The sequence below is a fragment of the Ochotona princeps genome, chromosome 1 (assembly GCF_030435755.1).
Source record: "Ochotona princeps isolate mOchPri1 chromosome 1, mOchPri1.hap1, whole genome shotgun sequence".
In the NCBI taxonomy this organism is placed as follows: Eukaryota; Metazoa; Chordata; class Mammalia; order Lagomorpha; family Ochotonidae; genus Ochotona; species Ochotona princeps.
The window spans coordinates 36208780-36232445 of NC_080832.1; the positions used below are offsets into that span (position 1 = coordinate 36208780).

The 23666-nt window shown below is 40.5% G+C and overlaps 2 protein-coding genes across 5 annotated transcripts in view; one reads left to right on the forward strand and one right to left on the reverse strand.

Moving 5' to 3' along the window:
• Window positions 1–601, forward strand: part of ECHDC1 (ethylmalonyl-CoA decarboxylase 1) — a 28622-nt gene extending 28021 nt beyond the window's left edge. Inside the window, exon 7 of the mRNA XM_058677379.1 lies at window positions 30–601. The gene's annotated coding sequence lies outside the window, so the exon portion shown is untranslated. The remainder of the gene's footprint in view (window positions 1–29) is intronic.
• A 657-nt stretch (window positions 602–1258) lies between these two features.
• On the reverse strand, window positions 1259–23666 carry RNF146 (ring finger protein 146). Of its 4 annotated transcripts, none has more exons than XM_058677435.1 (4): window positions 23515–23666; window positions 21500–21602; window positions 15759–15868; window positions 1259–2979 (listed from the first exon to the last, which is right to left on the reverse strand). In XM_058677435.1, coding segments are annotated over exons 3-4 (1050 nt in total). In that variant the 5' UTR covers window positions 15761–15868; window positions 21500–21602; window positions 23515–23666; the 3' UTR covers window positions 1259–1931. The 4 variants fall into 4 exon arrangements, with proteins under 4 accessions (XP_058533418.1, XP_004587284.3, XP_058533479.1 ...); XM_004587227.3 differs by lacking the exon at window positions 23515–23666 and adding an exon at window positions 23205–23299; XM_058677496.1 differs by lacking the exon at window positions 23515–23666 and adding an exon at window positions 23127–23256.

Below are 23666 nucleotides of genomic sequence, written 5' to 3' on the forward strand. Positions count from 1 at the left end.
CACCTTGCATGCTCCAGGAACCCACATAGGTGCTGGTTCATGTCCTGGTTGCTCCACTTTCCATCCAGCCCCAATTAAGGCCTGGGAAAGTAGTAGAGGCTGGCCCAACGCCTTGAGACCCTGCATCCTTGTGGGAGACCCAGAAGAAACTCCTGACTCCTGGCTTTGGATCAGCTCAGCTCCGCCCATTACAGCCACTTCGGGAATGACCCTGCGGATGGAAGATCTTTGTCTCTCCTCTCTGTAGATCTGCCTTTGTAATAAAAATAAATAAATCTTTAAAAAAATGTCATAGCGCTGGTGCCGTGGCACAGCATACTAGGCTCCGCCTGCAAAACCAGTATCCCAAATAGGCTCTGGTTCATGTCCTGTTGCTCCACTTCCAATCCAGCTTCCTACTAATGGCCTAGGAAAGTAGCAGTGGATGATGGCTCAAACTCTGTGAGACCCCGTACTCATGTGAAAGACCCAGATGGAGTCCCAGGCTTTGGACTGTTTCAGCGATGACCATTATGACCATTTGGGAGTACACCAGCAAATGGAGGATCTCTCTCTCCTTTCTGTAACTCAGTTTTTCAAATAAAATAAGAAATACACATCATAGAATTGTCACAATTCTAACTTATCATAGAGGTGAAATTTAAAAGCAATGGCTATTTTTCATTTGCAGTTTTTATTATAGAAATCTGTAGTTCACATTTGAGAATTATATTAGAAATTATTTGTATAAGTTTTATCAATACGATTGTATTTTTTTTTTGCTAGGAAAATATTGTAGAGAAAATTCATGTTACTTTGATTCATGTTACTTTGTTTAAAACAAGTCAAGATTACAAAGTTAACACAGTACTTTCTACTTAGCCATAAAAATAAACTGTCCCCAAAAGAGGTCTGCCATATGGCACTTTGTTAAGTGAATTCTTTCCGACTAATTGTATTTTTTAGTAGATCTGCGTGTAAACCAGTTTTTGACTAATAAAACAATGACTGATGAGGAAAATATAAATAATTATGGTACTAGTTATCGGCTAAGTTTGCGTATATCATAGGCTTTAGGTTTATTCTCACACACATTTCTCCCATTTATACTGCCTGCAGATTCTGCTTAAGTATATTCCCTATGAGGAAATCAGACTTTTCTGAGTAGGTGACTATTATAATTCGTATACAACCAATTTAAACCATTTTTAGTGACATTTGCCCACAAACATCAATATATTTCCATCCAACTTCTAGATTAAAACCAGAGACAAAAAAATTTTGATAAATTCTAGTATTTATTAAATTATGTCTTATAATCAAAAAGAAAAATGCAGACCAAGAGAAATTTCAAACTACAAAGACTAGACAACAAAGCTTATGGGAATAAATGCCATAAAATGTGTTACAAAGATTATGAAACATAAGTGATTAGCTTTATTTCTTTACATTTCCATTTTTCAGTAACTTTACTATAAAATGGTTGTTATTCATCTATTTTAAAATCCCAAATTCATATCTACTCTCATATTCAGTTTCCTGCTCATCATATCAAACATCTCATGGTGCCAAATTTTAGTAATAGTTTTATGCCAATCCATGCAGAAAAATAAGACAAATGAATCAGATGACGACCATTAATGCACAGTTAATACACACACTGGCCAAAAAACAAAACCTAAAACTTAAAAAAAAAAAAAAAAAAAAATCTAAAAACAGACGTCAAGATAACTCAGTTATTACTAAACAGCTCTCAACTATTAACACTCAAGCTCGTTACATTAAATAAATTTCTCAACAGACAGGTTAGACATTTAAATTCAGAACTATCCTTCCCATACCCCATCCCACCCCAACTCCCAAAATGCACTACGAGGGATGAGTATAATGTTATGTGGGCAGAAATTTACAGATAACCATTTCAACCTTAAGCAAGGAGCTGAAGATTTTATTTACACTTCAGTTACTGTGCACTGTCCATCAGGCCTTCTAGATCTGACACTGACCGACACTGTCCCACCCCCTGCTACTGAACGATCGGCAACTGTCTGGTTTGCATTAGGAACCAAAAGTCTCTGTTGGGTCAAAGAGTGCTGAGCAATAACTGCAGAAACATCCTCACTCTCACTGGCATCGGATTCAGTGTCTTCAATGGAGGTGTCCGGTACCCTGCCTGAAGAAGGGGATTCATGATCTTCTTCTCCTTCCCCTCTGTGACTCCTTTCAGCTATGCTGTCGCCACTGAGCTGTAAATGAGCAAAAGAGTCTTCCAGAGAAGTGCTAGCATCAGGAGATGGTGTCGTAGGGCTTGTTAACTGCCCATCTACTGAAGTTACGGGACTTACGGAAGATGACACTGGAGGCTGAACGGAAGCTCCACTCTGGGCTGCCACGCTGTCCGCTCCATCAGCAGAGCTCTCTCTGGCTAGGTTTACGGTGCTAGTGTCACAGTCCAGCCTAAGTCCAGCTACTCCCTTCTTTGGTATATCTATTATATCTCGCTTAATCTTCCTGCGACGTCCATGTTCATTCCTCCTATATTGAACCATATTTTCAAGATCAGCAACATACAGAAACCCAGCAATTAACATTTCCGTGTTCTTTTTACCTTTGGAAAAAGCATCTTCCAGTTCTCTACTAGTGCGCTCATCATACTGCCACCACCCATTTCTTCCTTCATAATACCACGCGTATTCACCATTTCCTCTACTTGCTGCCTTGAGTTCCTCTGGTGATAGCAAGGTTGGCTTGTCAAGGAAATCCTCAGGAATTTCTTGTCGGCAAAGCGCACATCTTTTTCCAAGCCATGAAGCTCCCTTTACACACAGATAGCAGAAAACATGTTTACAGGGCAGACTGACTGGGTGAACACAAGTTTGAAGACAAATGGCACATTCAGGGACGGTGAGAGAAGGTGCAGTATTCGAACAGGACTCATTTGCTTTCCTGTTTGTAGGAAGCATGTTTATTGAGTGATCAATTTCACCACAGCCAGCCATCCTAAAAAAATAAGAAAAGATTTTTAATGCTGTTTAAGCTCCTATAATGCTATCAAAACTCCAGAAAGCATTCATTAAGCGTATTATGCAAACCACATACCAAACAATGGGGATACAAATATAAAAATAAGAAGAAAAAAACAAGCAGAAAATCTTTTTGGTTTCTATTTTTTTTATCATTAGTTTTGATCTGTAGTGGGTAACAAGGTACATAAATGTTAAACCAAACCAAAACATCCCTGTTTGTTATAAATACACAGACACGCCTATACCTATACATGTATATGTATAAAGCATAGATTTTAAATAAATACACTATTTCTATTTGGACACAGAATTTATAAGACATCTAAATACAAAGATTTAGAAATACAATCAATTCTATATTGACTTTACAGTCAACCTGGAAGGTAATTGGAAAAACAAAATCATAATTCAGATTGCAATTACAGAAATAACTTGGGAGACAGAACATCAGTGTGTTTCACAAATACTGCCATGTATTTACACATCTTACGTATTTTATTAAACAAGCAGATAAGTATGAAATTAAGATGAAAGTCTTAAAAGTTCCCTGTCCCTGGAGTATATATAAAAACCATTGGTTTAACCAGTAATTTCAGTCGCATTTGCCCATCTCTTGTCCCTGAAATGGGTAGACACCTTTGTCTGTGCTTCTAAAGCCTATGTTCTCAATCTACTTTTAAAATGATCTCATCTATACTCTTGGCTTTAGTTATGACCAAAGTAGAAATAACATACTGCCATCACTTGCCCAAACCTCTTTTTCTTTGGCCATGGTGTTTCCAATTGCCTATCTTAGACTATAACCATGATCTACTCTTTTTTATTTGTTTGATAAAAGCCCCATAGTGGGCCAATGTGGTGGCCTAGCGGCTAAAGTCCTTGCCTTGAACGCCGCGGGATCCCATACGGGCGCCGGTTCTAACTCCAGCAGCTCCACTTCCCATCCAGCTCCTTGCTTGTGGCCTGGGAAAGTGATTGAGGACGGCCCAAAGCCTTGGGACCCTGGAGACCTGGAGGAAATTTCCTGACTCCTGGCTTTGGATCAGCACAGCACGCAGTCATTTGGGGAGTGACTCATGGGGTAGAAGTTCTTGCTCTCTGTCTCTCTTCCTCTCTGTATGTCTGACTTTGCAATAAAAATAAATAAATCTTTTTAAAAAAGCACTAATTAACACTATCTATCAGCATCTTATAACCAAATACCCAGTTTAGCAACTGTCTCCTATACCTCTCTAAAATACTGATCAATTTTTGAATCCCTAATATCTCCTGAATCTACTATTTACCATCCTTCCCTGGCTATCAAGTAAAAAATTGTTTATTTGATTACTGCATATACTGTTTGGTCCAGGCATATCCTCTTACTGTAACTTGGTTTTAGGATGTAGATTAAACAGGCCTTAATACACCCTGCCTGATCTGACCCTCATCTCCTATCAACTCTCCCATTGTTAGTCTGCTAATGGTCCTGACCACTACCTTCCAACTAGGCTTGCTTTATGCAAACACTACTTGCCTTCTGGAAGTTACTCCCCATCTCGGAGCCCCTGGAGCAAGCCTCCAGGAGTAGGTCAGCCCATTCCACTAATTTCTTATCAAAGAATCCTCATTCCTTATCAAACTGCCAGGCACATTTACTTGTATCATTTTTTTGTTAATTTCAGCCTTCCCCACAAACTAATGTGCTTTGTAAAGGCAAGAACAGGTCACTTTTTGCTCACTGCTGTTTGTACTGCTGTGTTTATATACAGAATCTGACAAATAGAGGATGTTAAATTATTTGCTGAAAAATTTGTTTTTTTCCAGCAGCTTCCACCTGCTATGGCCTGCATCCCGTATGGGCACTAGACTGTGTCTTGGCTCTCTGCTTGTGTCCTGGAAAAGCAGCGCTGGATGGCCAGAGTCCTGACCCCTGCACTTGAGTAGGAGACCTGGAACAAGTTCCTGGCTCCTAATTTTGAATCTGCTTGGATCCAGCCACTGAAGTCAATTGGGGTGTGAACCAGCAGATGGAAGGCCTTTCTGTATCTCAACCCCGCATTTTAAAAATCTGTCTTCCCAATGAAAACACCTAAATCTTTAAAATAAAAGCTTCTTCAGACAATAATGTGAATATGACATCATAAAATGGAGAGTGACTTTTATTTTACTTTAAACAACACTAAGTGAAACCACCTGACATAACTTTATTTAACCATGTACTTACACATCCTGAGAATGTATAAAAATTCTACCAATGAACTTGCAGATCAGCCCTAAAGTAGCATAATGACAGACTGACTAAATAATGAAAAGCTACAGCCAGCCACAGGGGAACATGTAACCTGAATTAAGGCAGCTGCTATGTTGTTAAAGCAACACTAGACAAGGAACCTCAAATCGTATGTCTTAATCTCCGTTGTTAATTACATGCTCTTCAGCACTCAGTTAAATCTTAAATTTCCCTATCTGCCAGAGTTTATAAAGCTTAGGCTTACAAAAAAACATTTCGTAAATGACTAAAGCCCCAGAAGATGACAACCCATGAAAGACCAGGAAAAAAAACGGCATGCATATCAAAGGTGTTCTGAAGCAGAGAGAAAAAAAAGAAAAGTATGATTTGTCAAAGTTCTAATTAAACACCGATAATATTTGGAACTTTTGCCTAATCAACTCAGTCAAGCACCTAGTAAATGCCTATCATGGTTCACACACACTACTGGGTATCTGATGGGTGAAAGGATGAAACAGCCACACCGCTAGTCTACCATGGAAACATGCATGCCTCTTGATAATGAAAACAAAATATTCCAACACATCCCAACACCTGTGTCACCATGAGGGGCCTTGGAAGTAGACCTGCGCAAGAGATGTGCAAAGCACTGAACCACATAAGCAAGGGGACAACAGGAGGAGACGCTATTTTCATTAAAAACTGCTAACTGCTACTTAGAAAGGAGTCATAATCTCTGCCAACTAATTTTTTTGGATTAAAATACAGAGTATTTATTTATAATCGTTGTAAGGCTTTTTTTTTTGTCTAAGATTAAGCATAGAAAATGAGAAGAGTAACTTTAAAAGGAACAATGAATTGTTAGCACAAATCAAAATTTGAAAAACAGTATTATACTTTCAATACACCAAATTTACTTTCGTAACATTCTTTTACAGCTTCTTTTCTATGTCCTTTACCTTCAGTTGACAAGGTTCAAAGTTGTAGAAGAGGTGTTTTGTTTTTGTTTTTAAAGATTGGACTTATCTAGAAAAGGCTGAAACAATCTCAATGAAAGGCCTAATTTTAAATTCTGTTGCAACTTCAGAGTTCCAATTAACTTCTTTACCAAAAGCTCTAGATTAATAGAAACTCAGCAAAGTGTAATTTTTGCCTAACTCATGATAAGTTCCAAATAAACCAAATATTTTTTCTTAATATCAGTCAGGCACTGCAGGAGTTTCAAAATAGCTTAAGATCCCTTCAAAGATCTACTAATAAAAAAATTAAGAAATTGCTTTTCACCAATTTGTAAAAATAATACCAACATTTTACATAGATACATACATAAATCTCTAAGCACCTACGATCACAGAGAACTTTAACAAATTTAAATTATAAAGATATCTAACATGTCACTTAGACCAATGCCGTATTTCTATATGCACAATTTGAAACATGTTGTACTTGCTTTAAGTAAAAGACCAACTGTCAATTTTCCATTAGATGCGGTTAGTTTATCTACAAAGCAAAGCTTTCAACCTAAAAATTTTTTCTCCAAGCCACTTAACAAGATCAATATTTTGTACTTTTACTATTTTATGTATGAATCAATCTAAGCATATAATTTCAAAATGGGAAAGGCAATTATAACTATTCCAGGAGATAGCATAAACTGCAAACACAACACATTTGAAAAACAAAAAAAGCAGTTTTTTCAGGGCAAGCATTTTGAATTTCTCAGAAAATGAAGTAAAGCTGACTTCACTTTACAAATATCAGATAGCTAGAGGCCCGATGAAAACACAAATATCAATCTATTGTAACCATCAACAAAGCAATGGCGAGACATACACAACAATATCTCATCTACAATTCCAAATGAGGCACATACTTTATATCAGGTGTATGACAAAGCAACTCAAACCCCCTAGCCTACCTATAAGACATCCTTCACTGCATTATAGTCTCCATTTCACAGCTTTAATCATCTTAAATATGTAAGAGGCTAAAGATATGCAAAACATCCAACGAGAACTTTGTAAAGAATTAGTGCTAAGCAAAGAGAGGTTTCCCTTATTTAATAACTATTTAAGAAACTAAAGTATTAACTCTGAACAAGATTTATTTTCACATTACTAGATTGAGAATCAACAGATAAAAATTCGAAGCAAAGTTAGTCCAACTCTGCTAATAAGCAGAGTAGAACACTCATTTTCTAAGACTTTTTAGAAAATAAACCCATACAATCTTTTATTCATAAATCCCATTGTTCCCACAGGTAAACTACTTAAGTATTTCTGCAGGGGAAATAATAAGACTCCATAAGATGAAACATTGAGGGGTATAAGCAAAGCAGGTGGGAAATCTCCAAACATTTAGATTTTATTGAATCTTTGAGACATTTAGTTAAAGGAAGGACAAAATCACTGCAAACACAAAAGATACTTAGCAAGACACAGCACTGGAAGCCTTTTCAGCCAGGAATGCAAATTTTAAACACTGAAAATCAGACTTTTCTAAGCTTTGGGTGCATGCTCAGGGGTTTGGTATAGCAGCCAGCCACTCAGGATGCTCATAAGCCATGTCAGCGTGCCTGGGTTTGAATTTCAGTTCTTCCAATTCCAGCTTCCTGCTATCTTGCACCCTGAGAGGCAGCAAGTATTTGGGTCCCTGCCATAAACAAGGGACATTCAATCCCCAGTATATAGAATATCTCTGTCTCTCTTCTCCTTTTAACAAGGTACAAATTTCAAACAAAAAGGACCCAATTACAAGCCTAGTATGCTTATTACAAGAATAGAATTCCTCCAAAACTCAGCTCATTCACACTAGAAGGTTCATGTTTAATGTTAAAAACATAACTTTAAAAATTAAAGTGTAAATTATTATTCCCTAGTCCAAAGACAAAATTCTTTTCATATTGCAGTCTGTTGAAAAAAAAAATGAAATAAATGATGGCTATCTGTTGATGCCTGTTTACTAAATCAAAACAAAAATGCTACTTAACAACTCATGCTAAGTAAATGAGCTTCAAATCCAGGAGATCTGACCTCAGAGTTCATACTCTTGATAGCTATACTGTCTCCAAAATAATTATGGTTATCTAAATTTAAGAATCACTGTAGATAACTTCAGAAAAGATCAGTTTCAAGAAGTTAGTACAAATGCCACAGACCGGTAATGGAGCAGAATTTATACAACCTGCCTCAGGGGCCCTGTCACTTCCAGTACTTACTTTTGTTATTTTTCATTTCTAAACTATCTGAACATCTACCATACCATGGCACTAGGAAAGAAATGAATACTTCCTGTCAAAATTGAGGGCAGACAATTTAATGAACCCAAGCCTTATGACAGGCTCTACAGACGTGAGGGTCCACAAAGGAACGGATGGTTTCCTACAGCAAACAAGACACACTTTGAAGGGATAACTCATGTTTCCAACAGGAGATGTTGCCAAGACCTTGTCATTCTGTTATTTTGAGTATAGACATTTACTGTAAATTCCAAGGCTCTTTAAACATTTTTAGGTCACAGCCCTGTTAAAGACTTTGATAAAACATTAGGTGAGATTTTCAAAGGAACTGAAAGATCTCTCTCGAGTGCATAAAAAAAGGCCCATTTTACACCAAGAAGTAAAAGTTGCTTAGCAATGTTCAAAGTAATTTTCAGGACCAAATGATCTTGAAGAGCTGTTTGTAGGTGTCTAGCAGTAGAAAAGACAAGTGGGCAAAAAGGAAACTAGAATTAATACATACTCAAGTGTAAGACAATGAGAGTGAAAGACTGACATAAGGTTCCAACAGTACAATTTAAACAATACGGAAGAAACAGAAATGAGATAATGTGGTTAATTATGTTTAATGGTGGACTATTCACCAACAGTCAGAATTTATTAAATCTTCAACATATTTATAACTCCCTAGGTGGAAAAAATAGATGCCATTTGAATCTAAACTGGCAAGTCACTAACTTACACAGAACTTCATGACAGAAGCCAAGGGAAGAGGTATTTATACAAGAAGGACCAAGTAAGGAGAAGGCTTACAAAAGATATTCTGATGAAAATGACATACAGATACATCAAAATGTCCTATAAATAACTTGTCAATGTTTAAATTTCTTTTTCATTCTGTTTGTGAGGAAGAGAAAATGGCAGATGTACCACCCACTGGCCTAATATTCAAATGCCCAAAACAGCCAGGAATCGACCAAAGCCAGGATCCAAAATTAAATACAGGTTTATTACCTAGGTAGCAGAGACCCAACCACTGGGTCATCACTTGAGTCAGCACCTGCCACCTCCAAGGATACATGCCATTAGGAAAACTGGGGTCGGGGCACAGCCAGAATTTAATTACAGGCACTCTAACTAGTGCCTTACCCCTTATCTGCTGGATCATTTATGCACCCCTCAAAAACTTTTTACTCAGCCAAAACATCTTTACTTCTCTATACCACCATAGTCTGTTAGAAAACTTTTCCAAATTCCACCTTTAAAAATATCTTAATTCACCTGTAATTGAGAAACTAAATAACAGAAATAAATCCTAAAAATCTATCTTTAATCTGACTTATCATTTCTCCTCGTTCAGACTGGGATAGATATTTGATGTACTCACAACTAATCCATCAAAAATATTAGCACTGGTCCCCAAATCTTCCAAGACATTGGGCAATATTTTCTAACCCTAAATTTCAACACCAATTAATGTACTGAATCTATCTGATCCCACTGAACTATGTATTAACCATTTATTATTTTCCTAAAACTTTATATTCTTCACTTCAACTACAGCATTCTTTCCCAATTCATTCTCTTACGTTCTTTAGCTTTGTTTAAATATGACTACCAGTATTTCTCAAGGATCCATGGATGGTCCCACTTCCATATTATATTATATGCCACAAAATTTCACTATTTCATACCTAAGGCTAAATGACTCCAAAATCCAACATCCACAACTGTTCCACCTAACAATGTTTCCAGTACTGTATTCAAAGTTTATGCTCAAAATTTTCCTTGCACCTAGAATAACATAACGTAACATCAACTAAATATAACTAAACTAACCTAGAATTAACATAAACAAACAACCAAACAAAAAACCCTTACTTTCCTGAACCTGCATCCTTGTCCTTTGCTCTCTATCTTGGCTAAAACCTGGACCAATAACTGTTAGGAGTATAACTTAGATTACTCATTTATTAGATTCAAATGGCATCTATTATTTTCCACCTAGAGAAATTATAAGTATTTTGAAGTCTTATCAAATTCTGAATCTTGGTAAACAGTGCCATCATTAAACATCGGTAACCAAATGCTTTCATTTCTGTTTATTTAGTATTGTTTAAATTGTACTGTCTCCCTATTCCTTGGTGACATCTCTCTTCAATGACAGAATGTATGTCCCTGCATTCCCAAAGCTTACAGCTCTCAAACACATTCACTTGTGCAAATACCAACCTTACTTCCCTCTTTATTTTCCCCTTAGTTCGAAATGTTGAATTAGTCTTTCAAGTCTCCTATTGTCCACATAATCTAAGTCCCTAAGCACTGACTTCAAAGACACAGATACAGCCTTAATGGTAAACAGACTTAATTAAAATGCAATGATAAAGAGACTTCATTAAAATCCAGCACTATCCATTATTCTCAGAGTGCCGAGACCTAGGTCAGCATTTCCCAAACTTGTCTAAAGTTAAGAATTAGCTAGTGTGCTCTCCCGGAAATCTCTATCAAGGGTTCTAGCTTAGAGTCTAGGAAATCTTTTTAAAAACAAGAATTCCAAAGGATTATTCCAAGAAACTTGGCAAACACTTGGCAAGTGACTTAGGCCTCTAATTGTGCCTTTAAAACTTATCTATTTACTTTATGGCATTGTGATGAAAAAGGAGGGAAGAGGGGTAGAGGGCAAGAATCTCCAAGTACTGACTCATTTCCCAAACACCTACAAGAGTTCAGGTCAGATGAGGATGATTCCAGAAGCCAGGAAGTTCCCCAGCTGTTGTAGGACCCAACCCTTTTGGTCATGGTCTGCTGCATCTCAGGTACACTAGGAAACTGGATCAGACTCATGGAATACCAGGCACTAGAGTTAGACCCTCTAAAATGGGGGAACTAGGAATCTCAAGCAAGGGCTGAACTCACTGCACTACTAAGCCCATCCCTCTCACTCTGCCTCATCAACAAAAATGAGGCTATCACTTCATACAAAATAACTCATGTTAATAATCCAAGCAAAACACTAGAAGTACAGTGTGTGCTAAACATCCATTCTTACTTCAAAGTTTCTTCCTCCCACCCTACTTCCCCACAAACTCCTGCTCCCCGAATCCCCCCTAAAATGCCTCACACGTTCAGGCAGCTGCAGCACTCTTCATTTCCTTGGCTTGAAATACAATTTCTATTTTTTCTTAAGCTGTGGAAATTCTATTCAATCTTAAAGCCAAGCTAAAGTTCTGTTCATTCTGAACCCTTCAGATGGAACTGATCTCTTCCTCGTCTAAGCATGACATATGTCCCATGGGTTCATGGTTCATTATTCCCACATTTCATGTTAATGTGTCTCACTATTAGGCCACAATAAATTTCCTGATAACCAGGACCCAGATTACCTCACCTATAAGATTTTTTAAAATACTGATAGGTAGAGGTATGAATAAATGATAGAGGTAGGAAAAATGATAGATTTGTCTCAATTAAGAATAATAATTCTCAGTGCATGCCTATTGTTGGTCACATTCTCAACAGTAGGAATGGTAGTCTCATGAGTCAGGAGTATACAATCAGAGGAACCACACTGCTGAAGCAGATCTCAAGCAATAGCATCTACAGGGTCAATGTTTGGTCCAGGTCCAAGAATTCAAACACTATAATCATCAAGACTCAAAGACTTAATAAAAACATAATTTAAACTTTTCTAAGTGCCATCAACTTGGATAATGTTCATATGAATTTAGGAGGTACAAATATAATACTGATCATGGAATATGTTTATTGGTAATAAAGTTCAGCATGAGCAACTTTGAGGTCATATAACACTTTAAAGTACATAAGAGGAAGAAAAAACTAGCTAACTCACCATAAAAGTCAATCAATCTAAAAGACAGAATGTACTAAATTTTTAAGAAATCAATTATGGTATGAAAACATTGCTTTAATTTCATGAAAATAGCTTCTGGTAACCAGTAGTTTTATAGGCCAAGTTTTTATTTACAGAAACTGACATTATCTTATTTACCTTGACTACTTAAACACATTTCTATGTAAAGAGAAATCAGAACCCCAAAGACCTGGAACTCCTCCAGCCTCCTATAAGCTAATTCACAGCAATCACTTCTTGAAGATACTTTTTTCCTACAGCAAAGTTTTAGAATTCTATATTGATGATAATTACAGCAAAACTATTAAGCCAAAGTTTATGCAAGTCAATAAATAGGCCTGTTTCCTATTATTAAAAATAAATATGATGCTTTATTTACTGTACCCTTAACTGTAGCTTTGAAAAAACTACATGTACCAGGACAGGGGCAGGGGTTGCTAAACAGAAAGGCATCTTCCAGTATGTGTGTGGGCTGGATAGTAGGCTGGTTGGGTCGAACTAGGCTTCAATGTCCCTTGACAAGTACCAGAGCTTAATGGGAGGTGGGACATACTGAACAAGCCTGTGGTACATACTCGCATGCAGTGGGAACTAGGGAAGGGAGCAGGCCTGGTGGGGGTTATGGAGAGTCGCCCCAACTAGGCTGCAGCTCCCACTGGTTTGCGTGAGGACCGAGTATGAAGTGGGTAGGATCGAGCTGGACCACAACACCCATTGGTCCAAGTGGAAGACAGGGCTGGAAATAGAACTGACCCAGCGGAGACCGGTCACATTAAGCAGGGCCATGACATTAACAAACACACTAGAGAACCATATCTGGGGGAAGATTTTGTGGGGGATGTGTGGGCCAAACCCTATGGAAATTCTAGCCCCACAGGTTACTTCAAGAGATGGAGTCGTGGTGGACTAAGCTAGGTGTGAACGGGGAGCCTGCCATCGATCACAGATTGGAGAACCGATGGCAGTCTGGACTGGTCAAGGCAGCAGCACCCGAATGTGCATCCTGTATAGGGTGTGGGTGGGCCAGGCTGCTACGTTCACCAGCTCATGCAAGGCTAAGGGGAGGGCCGGACTGCACCGAGCACTGGCCTAAAGCCCAGTGGCATGTATGAGAACTAGGTCTGGGAGTGGGTCAAGTGGAGGATCTTGGGAAGCTCCCTTGGCGAGTCATAGCTCCCACCAGTGAACAGGTGGTCCGGACCTGGGGGTCGGACAGGCTGGGCAAAGTAGCTCCAACAGCTCATCCATGTATGGAAAGGCGATGGAACGGGAGCACCGGGAAGTACTGAGCAAACCTTAGCCCACAAGTAAGACTGGAAACCAGGATAAGGCACAGGACATGCCCAGCTAGGTTCTTGCATCAACTGGTCTGTGTGAGTCATGGACGCTGAGCCACAGTGTCTAAGGCAGGGGTCGCGACAGGTGACAGGCTGTGCCAAGCTGAGTCAGAGCAACCACTGGCATGCTGAACACTGGCTGGGAACAAGCCCAGTTGGGGAGCTAAAGGGACACCCTAGCTGAGTTGAGGTTCCCACCAAGGGGTGCAAGAGCTGGAATGGGGCTGTGTTCTGGTCAGGATACAGTTGTAGTCTCCCTTGGCACAACAAGACGCACCAGGCTGGGCCAGACTGCAACACATTCTGGTGTTCTGGAGGACCAGGGTAGATGTGGGAAGGACTAGGCTAGGTCTCAACTCCAACTGAACCATGTATGAGCTATATGTGTGTATGGACGATCCGTGGCTGGGTTGAAACATTAAACAGCAAGGACCAGAATGGGTTGAACGCCAGTTAAGAAAACAGGAGGTGAACTGAGTAGGGCTGGCTCATGGACCCCCTGGTATGCACGAAATCTGGCATTAGGAGGGGTTCCAATGGAGGAGCCTGGGAAACTCCTCTGGCAGGACACAGACCCTGCAGGTAAGTGCAAGAAGCATGACAGGAAACAGCCCAGAAGAGGCCATGGAAAGTTTCCCACTGGCATACATTTGGCATGGGTCGGGGGGCAGACCAGGCTGAATCAGTTCACGTCATCCACTGGCAAATCCGAACACCGGAATAGAGTGTGGGTTGAGCCAAGTTTGGTCGCGACAAAAGCAGTGCACAACATGGAATGCCAAGGTGAGGTTGCCTGTGCCAGATGTAACCGCAGCACCCAACCAGCACACGTGAGAATCAGGAAGGGAGGGGGCAGAGTCGGCAGGGGAATAAAGGGTGGTTCCCTTGCTGAACAGCTACTCCCACTGGAGAGCGTGAGCTGGGATGGGGGTAGACCAGACTAGGCAAGGCCACAACACCTGTGCGCCTCATGTGGACTACATCAGGGAAAAGCCAGACTGGGCTGATTATTCCTATTTGTGCAAGCCTAAATTAGAGTGGGTGAGGGTTGTTGGGGCTTAGCCACAGCATCACATGGCAGAAGGTGGCACTGGGGGCTAGTTCTGTCAAGTTAAACCACAGACCCACCTGGAGAGTGCATAATCTGGGAGTGGGAGTGGCGTGGGAGGGAAATAGTGGGCTCCTCCCTCTTGGGTTACCACCCCCCACTGGAGGGCACGAAAACTAGGACAGGGGCTGGGGTGGCTTGAGAGACACCCAACAACATCTGTGAAGGCTGGATAGTTGAGCTGGTTAGATGGAACAAGGTTTTAATACCCACTGACATGTATGAGAGCAGAGGGGATGTGGGACAGACTGGACTAGTCTGCCACACATACTGGCAAACCAGAATAGGGGGCGGGCCTGGTGGGGGTTATTGTGGGTCGCTCCGACTAGGCTGCAGCTCCCACTGGTTTATGTGAGGGCCGAGTATGTGCGGCAGAACCAGGCTGGACTGCAACACCCATTGGTTCCAGTGGAAGTCGGGGCTGAAAACAGAACCAACCCAGCAACTGCAACCACCAGCTGATAGGGGCAATGGACTGTGCTGGGCCCTGCACTTGCTAGTACATACAAGAATCTGGTCTGGAAACACCTCAGACAAAGTTTCTTTGCGGATCCCCTCAATCGAGCTGCCGGACTCAGAACCTTAACCATCAAAAGATGGAGGACAGAACAAGTCAATCAACCACCTCAGCTATATGTTGGCAATGAAAATACTGGGCAAACGCAGACTCTATGACGGACTATGTCAATCAGGGGGTTCTCCAACGACCTCATTGTGCTTGGAGTGGTGAGAGTGGCAGCAATTCAGAACTGCTGACCTATCAAAACCACTTGAGCAAGACCCTCGGAGCATGCCCCACATCTGGGACCTGGAGTGGGTGGGAGAGTGGGTGGGGCTTCTCCCTTAAAATCCCCTTTTACATCAGATATATTAAGGAAACAATACAGAACTAATTGTTTTGCCCATCTTCCTGTACTGCTTGAACCTTTTTATCTTAATTATGTCAAGATTGTCAAAATAAATAAATAAATAATTTAAAAAAGAAAAGAAAAAACCACATAAACTTACATTTCTATTATAAAACCCACGGATGTCTTCCACAAAAACAAAACATCTTCTTCACAAGGAGTCAGTCAGTTTGCAATTTTTTCTTTTCCACTGCTTGTTCATTCTTCATGCTGAAAAATAAAATTCAACATCAACCTCTTTACATACTATACGCACAAACCCAAACATTCCCAAGGAAGCTAATAAAAAACCTTTACCAAAGCTGCAGCTCACAAGTTACACAAACACACCCCAGTTGTGTTTCTACTCTTTAGCACATTCAAAATTGGAAATCAAAAAAGCAATTCGATCTGAATTACAAGGGCTCTAATTATGAAAATAATCTTGTAATGAAAAAGAAAAAGCTGAAGAATTCATATTTACCAATGTCAAATCTTAGCACAAAGCTGTATTACCAACATACTGGAACAAATATAAGAACAGGCAAGTATACAAATGAAACAGGAACTTCAGTCCAGAAATATTCCCACACATCTATTGTACGAGAATTTTCAAAATGTTGTCAAACTCTTTCAAGGGTAAAGAATTGTCTCTTCAACAAACGTTGCTGGGAAAAGTGGATTTACCATGAAAAATCATAACATTACACACCTGCCTTATATCATATTAAATTAACTTAAGATGGATCAATGATCTATAACCACAAAATTCATAGAGGAAAACATTAGTACATATTTTCATGGTTTGGGTTTGGCAATAAATCTCTAGATGACACTAAAAGTATATGACAAATCATAACATAAAATTGGATATTATTAAAATTTAACACTTGTGCAAAGGCCATTGTCAAGAAACTAAACAAAATATAGGACAGGAGAAAATCTTTGCAAAGCACGTGTATGATAAGGCTCTAACATACAGAAAGAATTATAGCCTACCAACAAAAAGACAAACCAATTAAAAAATAGGCAAAGGGACAAACATTTCTCCAGAGAAGACACACAAAGAGCAAGCACCAAAAGATGCTTACTATTAATTGTTAGGGAAATGCAAATGAAAATCACAATGACAGCTCTATTTGGTTGGTTATGATCTTTTAAAAAGGGAAATTAAGTGTTGGTAAACAGAAACCAGACCCTCTAACACTACTGGAGGGAATCTAAAATGGCACAGCTGCTGCTGGACAATCATTTGGTTTTCACCAAAAAAATCAACCACTGTAACACAGCAGCGTGGGGCTGGCACTGTGGTGCAAGGCAGGCCATTACTGAGCCCAAAATCCCACCTAGGAACTGGTTTTTGTGGTGACTGCTCTGTGTCTGATCCTGACCCCTCCTGGTGTACCTGGTGAGATGGTCCAGGCCTGCTGAGGTCTTGGACACACCTTCAGGTGGGCAGAACCAGCATTGCCCACCCATTTCCTGAGTAAGAGACCACCAATGGGGAACATCTTACCTGTGGTTTCTCCGCCCAGCAAGGAGAGGTCAGGAAGTGCTTAAAATTCCAAGACCATTCCTCAAATCTTGAAGTCTCTCTCTCCTTCTCCTTTCCAGAGGCACCCCACCTCCCAGTTTTCTCTCCGGAGGTGCTTTCCCCTTCCCCCTCTCTTCCCTGCTCACCTGGTCCTTTCACAAATAAACTTTTCTGTCTGCAACAGATTCCCAGCTTTTTATTTCTATACTAAGCTGAGGAAAGAACCCACCGGGCATTTCTGGTAACACCTGGGAGGGTAACAGAAGATGGCCCAAGTACTTGAGGCACTGCCACCCACCTGGGAGACTGGAATGAAGCTCCTGGTTCCTATCTAGCCTAGTTCAAGCTACTGCAGCCACCTAGCAGGTGATCCAGCAAGGAAGCTCTCTCTGTCTCTCTCCCTTTTTCTGTAACTCCGCCTTTCAAATAAATGAAATAAATCTTTAAAAAAAGTAAATAAGTAAAACAGTCTATTACTCAGTATAAAAAGGAATAAAGTTCTGATATGTACTGTAACATGGATGAAACTTGAGAACTTGTATTAAGTGAAATAAAGCAGATACAAAGAAGTAAATGCATGATTCCACTTATATGAAATATCAAAAACCTAGAAACAGAAAGAACATTACACACTATCAGAGGTTGGGAAAAGAGACTAAGCTATTATTGCCTAACATGTATTTCTTGAGAATGATAAAAAAAATGTTGCAGAAATGCACACCAGTGATAGCTGCATAATTAATCATAATGAATTGAGTACTCACAAATGGTTACAACAGCATATTTTATGCTTACATTGTGCAATAAACATTACGTCAAACAATTTTTTCATGAACATAGTAACAATAAAAAAGTATCCCATCTTTCGGATTGAATGTATTCATCATCACTACCTTCCTACATGGTGAAATTTGTAAAGGCAATCTCATCACACTAATCAGGACTTCTCTGTATGGAGGTATCTGTGCACACAAGTTATAGTCTTCAAGCCAACCTTCTCTCAAAATGCCTCTCATCCAGGAAATTCAGAGGCACAATCCAGAACAGCATCTTAGGCATTCTTCAAAAAACATTTAGCATTTTCTTCTCCCATATTACCAGATCCACTGAAGGAGGCACACAAAACTACACAGTACTTGCTTAAAACCAGGCACACAAAACTAAACCCCTATCTCACAATAAACAACACCGAGAACCAGAGAACTCTCAAAATTGACTCAAAGTTACCCGGTTTTTTGTTTTACTCTGACTTTAGATAATACAGAACTCCACTGTTTCTGCCAGCTTTTTCCCCTCTCCCTTCTAAGTACCTACCACTTCAATGCATCATGAGCACCTCCCACTTTCCTCCTGCAGTCTTTTCAAAACAGGTCTGTGTTACACATCGCCATCCACTCCCTACTGACATGTATGAAGAGGCCCTCTATTTTGTGAATATCACCCCTACTGCTTTCCTACTTACTCTTAGAAGTCTCTACCGCTGACTGCAATAGACACATTCCACAACCCCCTTCAGCTGCTTTCTCAACTTTCAAGTTTTATTTCGTCTCACCTTTTCACTACTGATCATCATCTTCACTGTAACTTCTGACATTACTGTGAGCCAGTTTAAATAATTGTTAAAATGAACCACTGAGGGCCCAGCAAGATAGCTTAATGGCTAAATCCTCCCCTTGCATGTGCCGGGATCTCATATGGGCAGGGGTTCATGTCCTAGCTGCTCCACTTTCCATTTCTGCCCTTGCAATAAAAATAAATAAATCTTAAAAACAAACAAAAATCTTGAAGAAGCTGTAAGATGTCAATTTTCGTTAATTTGAACTTGCAAGATGGAAAAAATCACTTTTAGAAACAGCATTAAACAATCAAATGCATGCACTCACATGAACTCTAACTGCAAACAAAAGACCACATGGGAAGATGCAAAAGATATTAATTAGGGGCCCAACAGAAGATCTTTCTGTGTCTCCTCTTGGTAAATCTGCCTTTCCAATAAAATAAATCTTAAAAAAAAGAGAGAGAGGGTCCAGCATGGTAGCCTAGCAGCTAAAGTCCTGCCTTGCATGCGCCAGGATCCCCTTGGCCAGCAGTTCTAATCCCGCAGCCCCACTTTCCATCCAGCTTTCTGCTTGTGGTCTGGGAAAGCAGTTGAGGATGAGCTAAAGCCTTGGGACCCTGCACCAGTGTGGGAGAACAACAAGCAACTCTAGGCTCCTGGCTTCAGATCAGCTCAGCTCCAGCCGTAGTGGCCACTTGGGGAATGAATCATCAAAGGGAAGATCTTTGTATATCTGCCTTTCCAATAAAAATAAATAAATCTCAAAAAAAAAAAAATCCAAAAACAAGCCCACATGAGTTCCACCAACCTTTTTCTCCCAGTAGAGAGAAGCTCTTTTGCTAGGAAGAACTATCAGCACTATCCAGCTTCCATGCAATACAGTTTTTTTCCTGACTAAAGACACCCTACCTTTTTGGAGCATCACTCAAATATCAAGCTATTCTTATTTAACCACAATTCTAAGAGAGCTCTTTTCTCCACAACTTCCTGCTAGGATTGTTGATGGTCTACTTTGCTATGTTAAACTGTTAGAACACACTATTCAATCGTTGTAATCTGTTACTCGAAAAATACTTTGAAGGCTAAATTTCCTAGTGAAATTCAAAAAATCTTTAAATGTTTTGAATCTATATTTCAACTTTGACAATTGAATACTTTTTACTCCTATGAAATACACAGAAAAACATTCCAATTTCTAAGCCCTCCTTATTTATCTTAAATCTATTCTACTCCCCTCCATTCACTCATTCATGTTTTGCATAAATATTTTTATTGAAATCTAAGTTTAAGCATAAAGGTATCCAACAAAACTAAAACAAAGTAAAATCAAAGGAATGCACAAAAAATTTTTCAAACTCCATCTCCCTCATATGTATGTGAACATCCAAGTAAGTTGTTAAGAGTTGAAATAAGGATAAAGTAACAAATATGAAAAGCAAAGGCTTTGCTACATAAACACCAGAAGACATTTTTAAGAACTCCAATTAATCCAAGAATGAAGAAATGAGTGAAACTATTTAACATATATCTGATTTTAAAATGATAGCAATATTCTTGTATTTACTCTTTGAAATGCACATCTCATTCCAGACAGGCCATAGATCACATGACCAACAGCTCCACAGGGCTACCAGCTATCTTTCTGAGCAAGGAAGACAGAGCAAGCAGTAAGAACCATGACGCTGACAGAGAGGCAGGCATTACTCAGAAACAGTATATGAAGAAGTCCTCAGAAAACTGTATAATCTGAAACCAAAGATGTTTTCAAATGCGGGAGAGGTGGTAGCCAGGAAAAGAAATACCAATACTTTTATTTTAACCAAGAGGAGGACATAAGACAGAATGGTGCAATTTAACTACAAGCCAGCATTCATCTAAAAATAATTCATACATAGTTCCTGCTACAATAAATGACTTGCAAATTATACACCAAGTTCAATAAAATGATCCATTATGAAAGTAACAACAACAAAAAACAGATCGGAAACTAAATTAGGTATCTAGTCTACTAACAATACTAGAAAAAACACTGACAGCAGGAAATGTTCTATGTAAAAGTCTAGATGTGACAGAAAAAAAATCCTTCAAACGTTCCAACTTTCAGTACATATATCATAAAAAGTAAAGATAAATAAGAGAGGAGGAGGATATCTGAGCCACATCTTGGTATTTCTGTAGAAGCAGCCACAAACTGAAACACACAACTAAATGGCCTAATGTTTCCTCTTTCATTCTTCATAACTTTCTAGTAAAAAATTAACTCACAAAAGTCTTAATTGTAGACTCATTTAAACTAAATGCAGTTCAATATTTTTTTTCAAGAATTAACTTCTCTTATTATACCTGTTCCTTTTAAAAACAGTTTGGGTCTTCTTACTAATTTCATAACCTCCACACTTAAGCATTAAAGCTTCAAATTTTCCTTGCAAAAAGTGGGCTGGCTTTACATTACACTTCAATCAAAATCAAACCAATACGGGCTTAATCCCTGGAAACATGTAAGTTTCATGGCCAGCCACTACTTTGTGATTAAGAAAGGCTCCACTGCTTCTCAACTGTGTGACCTTGTCGTCAAGTCATGACTTCCACGTCTGCATTTCATCCTACTCTTTAAATCTGTACGTCCAAATTACAAATACTTAATTAACAGGTATTTAACAGCAGGTTTGATTTTAACTACCTCAAAGGTAATAGGCCATGAACACTACATACGATTTATAAATAAACACACACAGTTGTACCCCGTTAACAAGTTGGTATCTATACTCACAAAGATTCTGCCTAATCCAGCATGGTGCTTCAAACTGGAGACTCTTCTCACAAGGTGACCAGTTAAGAAAATCGAAAAGGCTCAGCACCTTCCAACGGCAGCACTGTGGAAAACAAACACAACAAATAAAACACACTCAACTCCCCAAATGACAAGTTGTCAGGTATTTAATACATGAAACAACAGTTGGATGTATATAGTTAACACAAAACACAATATTCTCCAAAATATCACTATTTCAGAAAAAAACTATCTCCTTAAGTCAGAAAATTATTCTGGATCCTTCTAAAAATGATTCTAGTTTCTTATGACAATCCAAAGCATGTTACCATCTGACCCATCTCCTAAAAAAAAAGCATTCTATTTTTTTCTTTCTCTTCTCTTTTGGCCAGCTATTTGGATCAAGTTTTCCTACTACCTTCTTAAGAACCAGCAAATCACAAAATCCTTCAAACGTTTATGTATATGTTCATTTGCCCACAACTTCTATAGATCCATTTAACACAAGATACACAAGACCAAAACAAATGTTGCTATAATTTATTTTCAGAGTGCTATTCACTCCGCAGATTTTTTTTTACATACATTCATTTCTATTTATTTTTACATTTTTGTAGACATCTTGTAGGGCTTCCTGACTGGCCTTCCCCTTCCTCCAGCCTTCAGGTGACTTTTCCCTGACCTATTTTCATGCATTTTCGGAACACCCACACTCTGAATACCAGCTGTATTTGCTAGTCAAAAAAAAAAAAAAAAAAAAAAAAAATTAACATCACATATCCTGTCTGTGAGGGCCATTTTCTATGTGTGTCCTAAGATGCTTTCTAAACTCTAAATACAGATGCACTTAGTAAAATGTCCTATGCCTTCCAAATTCTGTAATGACACGCTGCATTCAATGCCAACGACATACATCCACTTCCCACTGGACCTGCACACACAATTCCGGGTTGGGGTGGAGCGGGGTGGTTAAGGGCCCCTGGCACCCGAAATGTCAATCATAGGAAGAACAAAGCGTTTTCCATCCTTTCTCGGTTCTCTTCTACCTTCAGTTCCACACAGTTTCAAGATATACACATATGAAACTCAGAGAAACACAAAAAACACAGAACAAAACAATGAACATCACAAACAAAATTCTGGTCTCAAGAACGTGTTAGTGTAAGCCTAGCAGTTCTGGACCTGCTACGTGCGGAAAAGGTTCCCTTGCGCCTCTAAAAACAATGTTTCCGTCTTTCCCAGGAAACAAAACAGAGACCCTAAGCAAGCCCAGCACTCTCGGACTGCCTGGACCTCCGCAGCCGGCCACCAGAACAGAGCCGGGGCTGTGGAGGCGCCCGGAGGTCTCGGAGCTCGCCCGGGGGCCCCAAGCCACCACGGCCACCAGAGCAAACCAGACAGTGCAGCGCCAGCTCTCACCACGACAAGGTGGAACAACAGGCAAGACCCAGACACCGAGCAAAAGGAGAAGCAAAGCAGGCAACGCGTGAACAGCAACCCAAGACGCTCGGCATCAGACACATCACCGGGACTCCATGTCCTGGCTCCGAGCTGACCCCCAGTCCCGGGGTGTGGGACTGCACAAGCGGAACACAGCCTGACACCCCTGCCGAGGAGGAGGAGGGACCTGGCGGCCACCAAAGACGCCGACGCGGACCCGGTGGAGGAGGCTGCGCAGTAATGGCCGCTGCCCTGCCTCTCGCACCTCGGCCCAGGCCAGCAGCGGCCTCGCTACGGCAGGGACTGCGGCCCCACGGCCACGCAGAGGCCGTCACAGTCCAATTGCCTGCGACAACAGCCTCGGCGGGGACGCCGCCCAGACCCGTCCGCCACAGCCGCGGCCGCGCCGGCCAAGGGCGTCCATCTACGAACCGGGTCCTGACCCCGCCGCCGCCGCCCCTCTCTGGGCCAGCGGGCAGGCCGAGCCCGGCGCCGAGCCTCCGCCCCCCGCGCCGGGATCCCGAGCGGCCGGCCCCCCGCCACGGCCTCCGCCAGGGCTGAGTCGGGATTCCCACCTCGCTGGCCGCAACCCCGGCCACCTCGCCGTCTTTTCTCTTCAGCCTTGGCACCCGCAGCGGCCGGGGACGCGCGCGGCCGTCACGTGACCGCCCGGCGCGTCGCGGGGGCGGGGCCGCGCGAACCGGAAGCCGCGTCTCGCCCTCGCAGA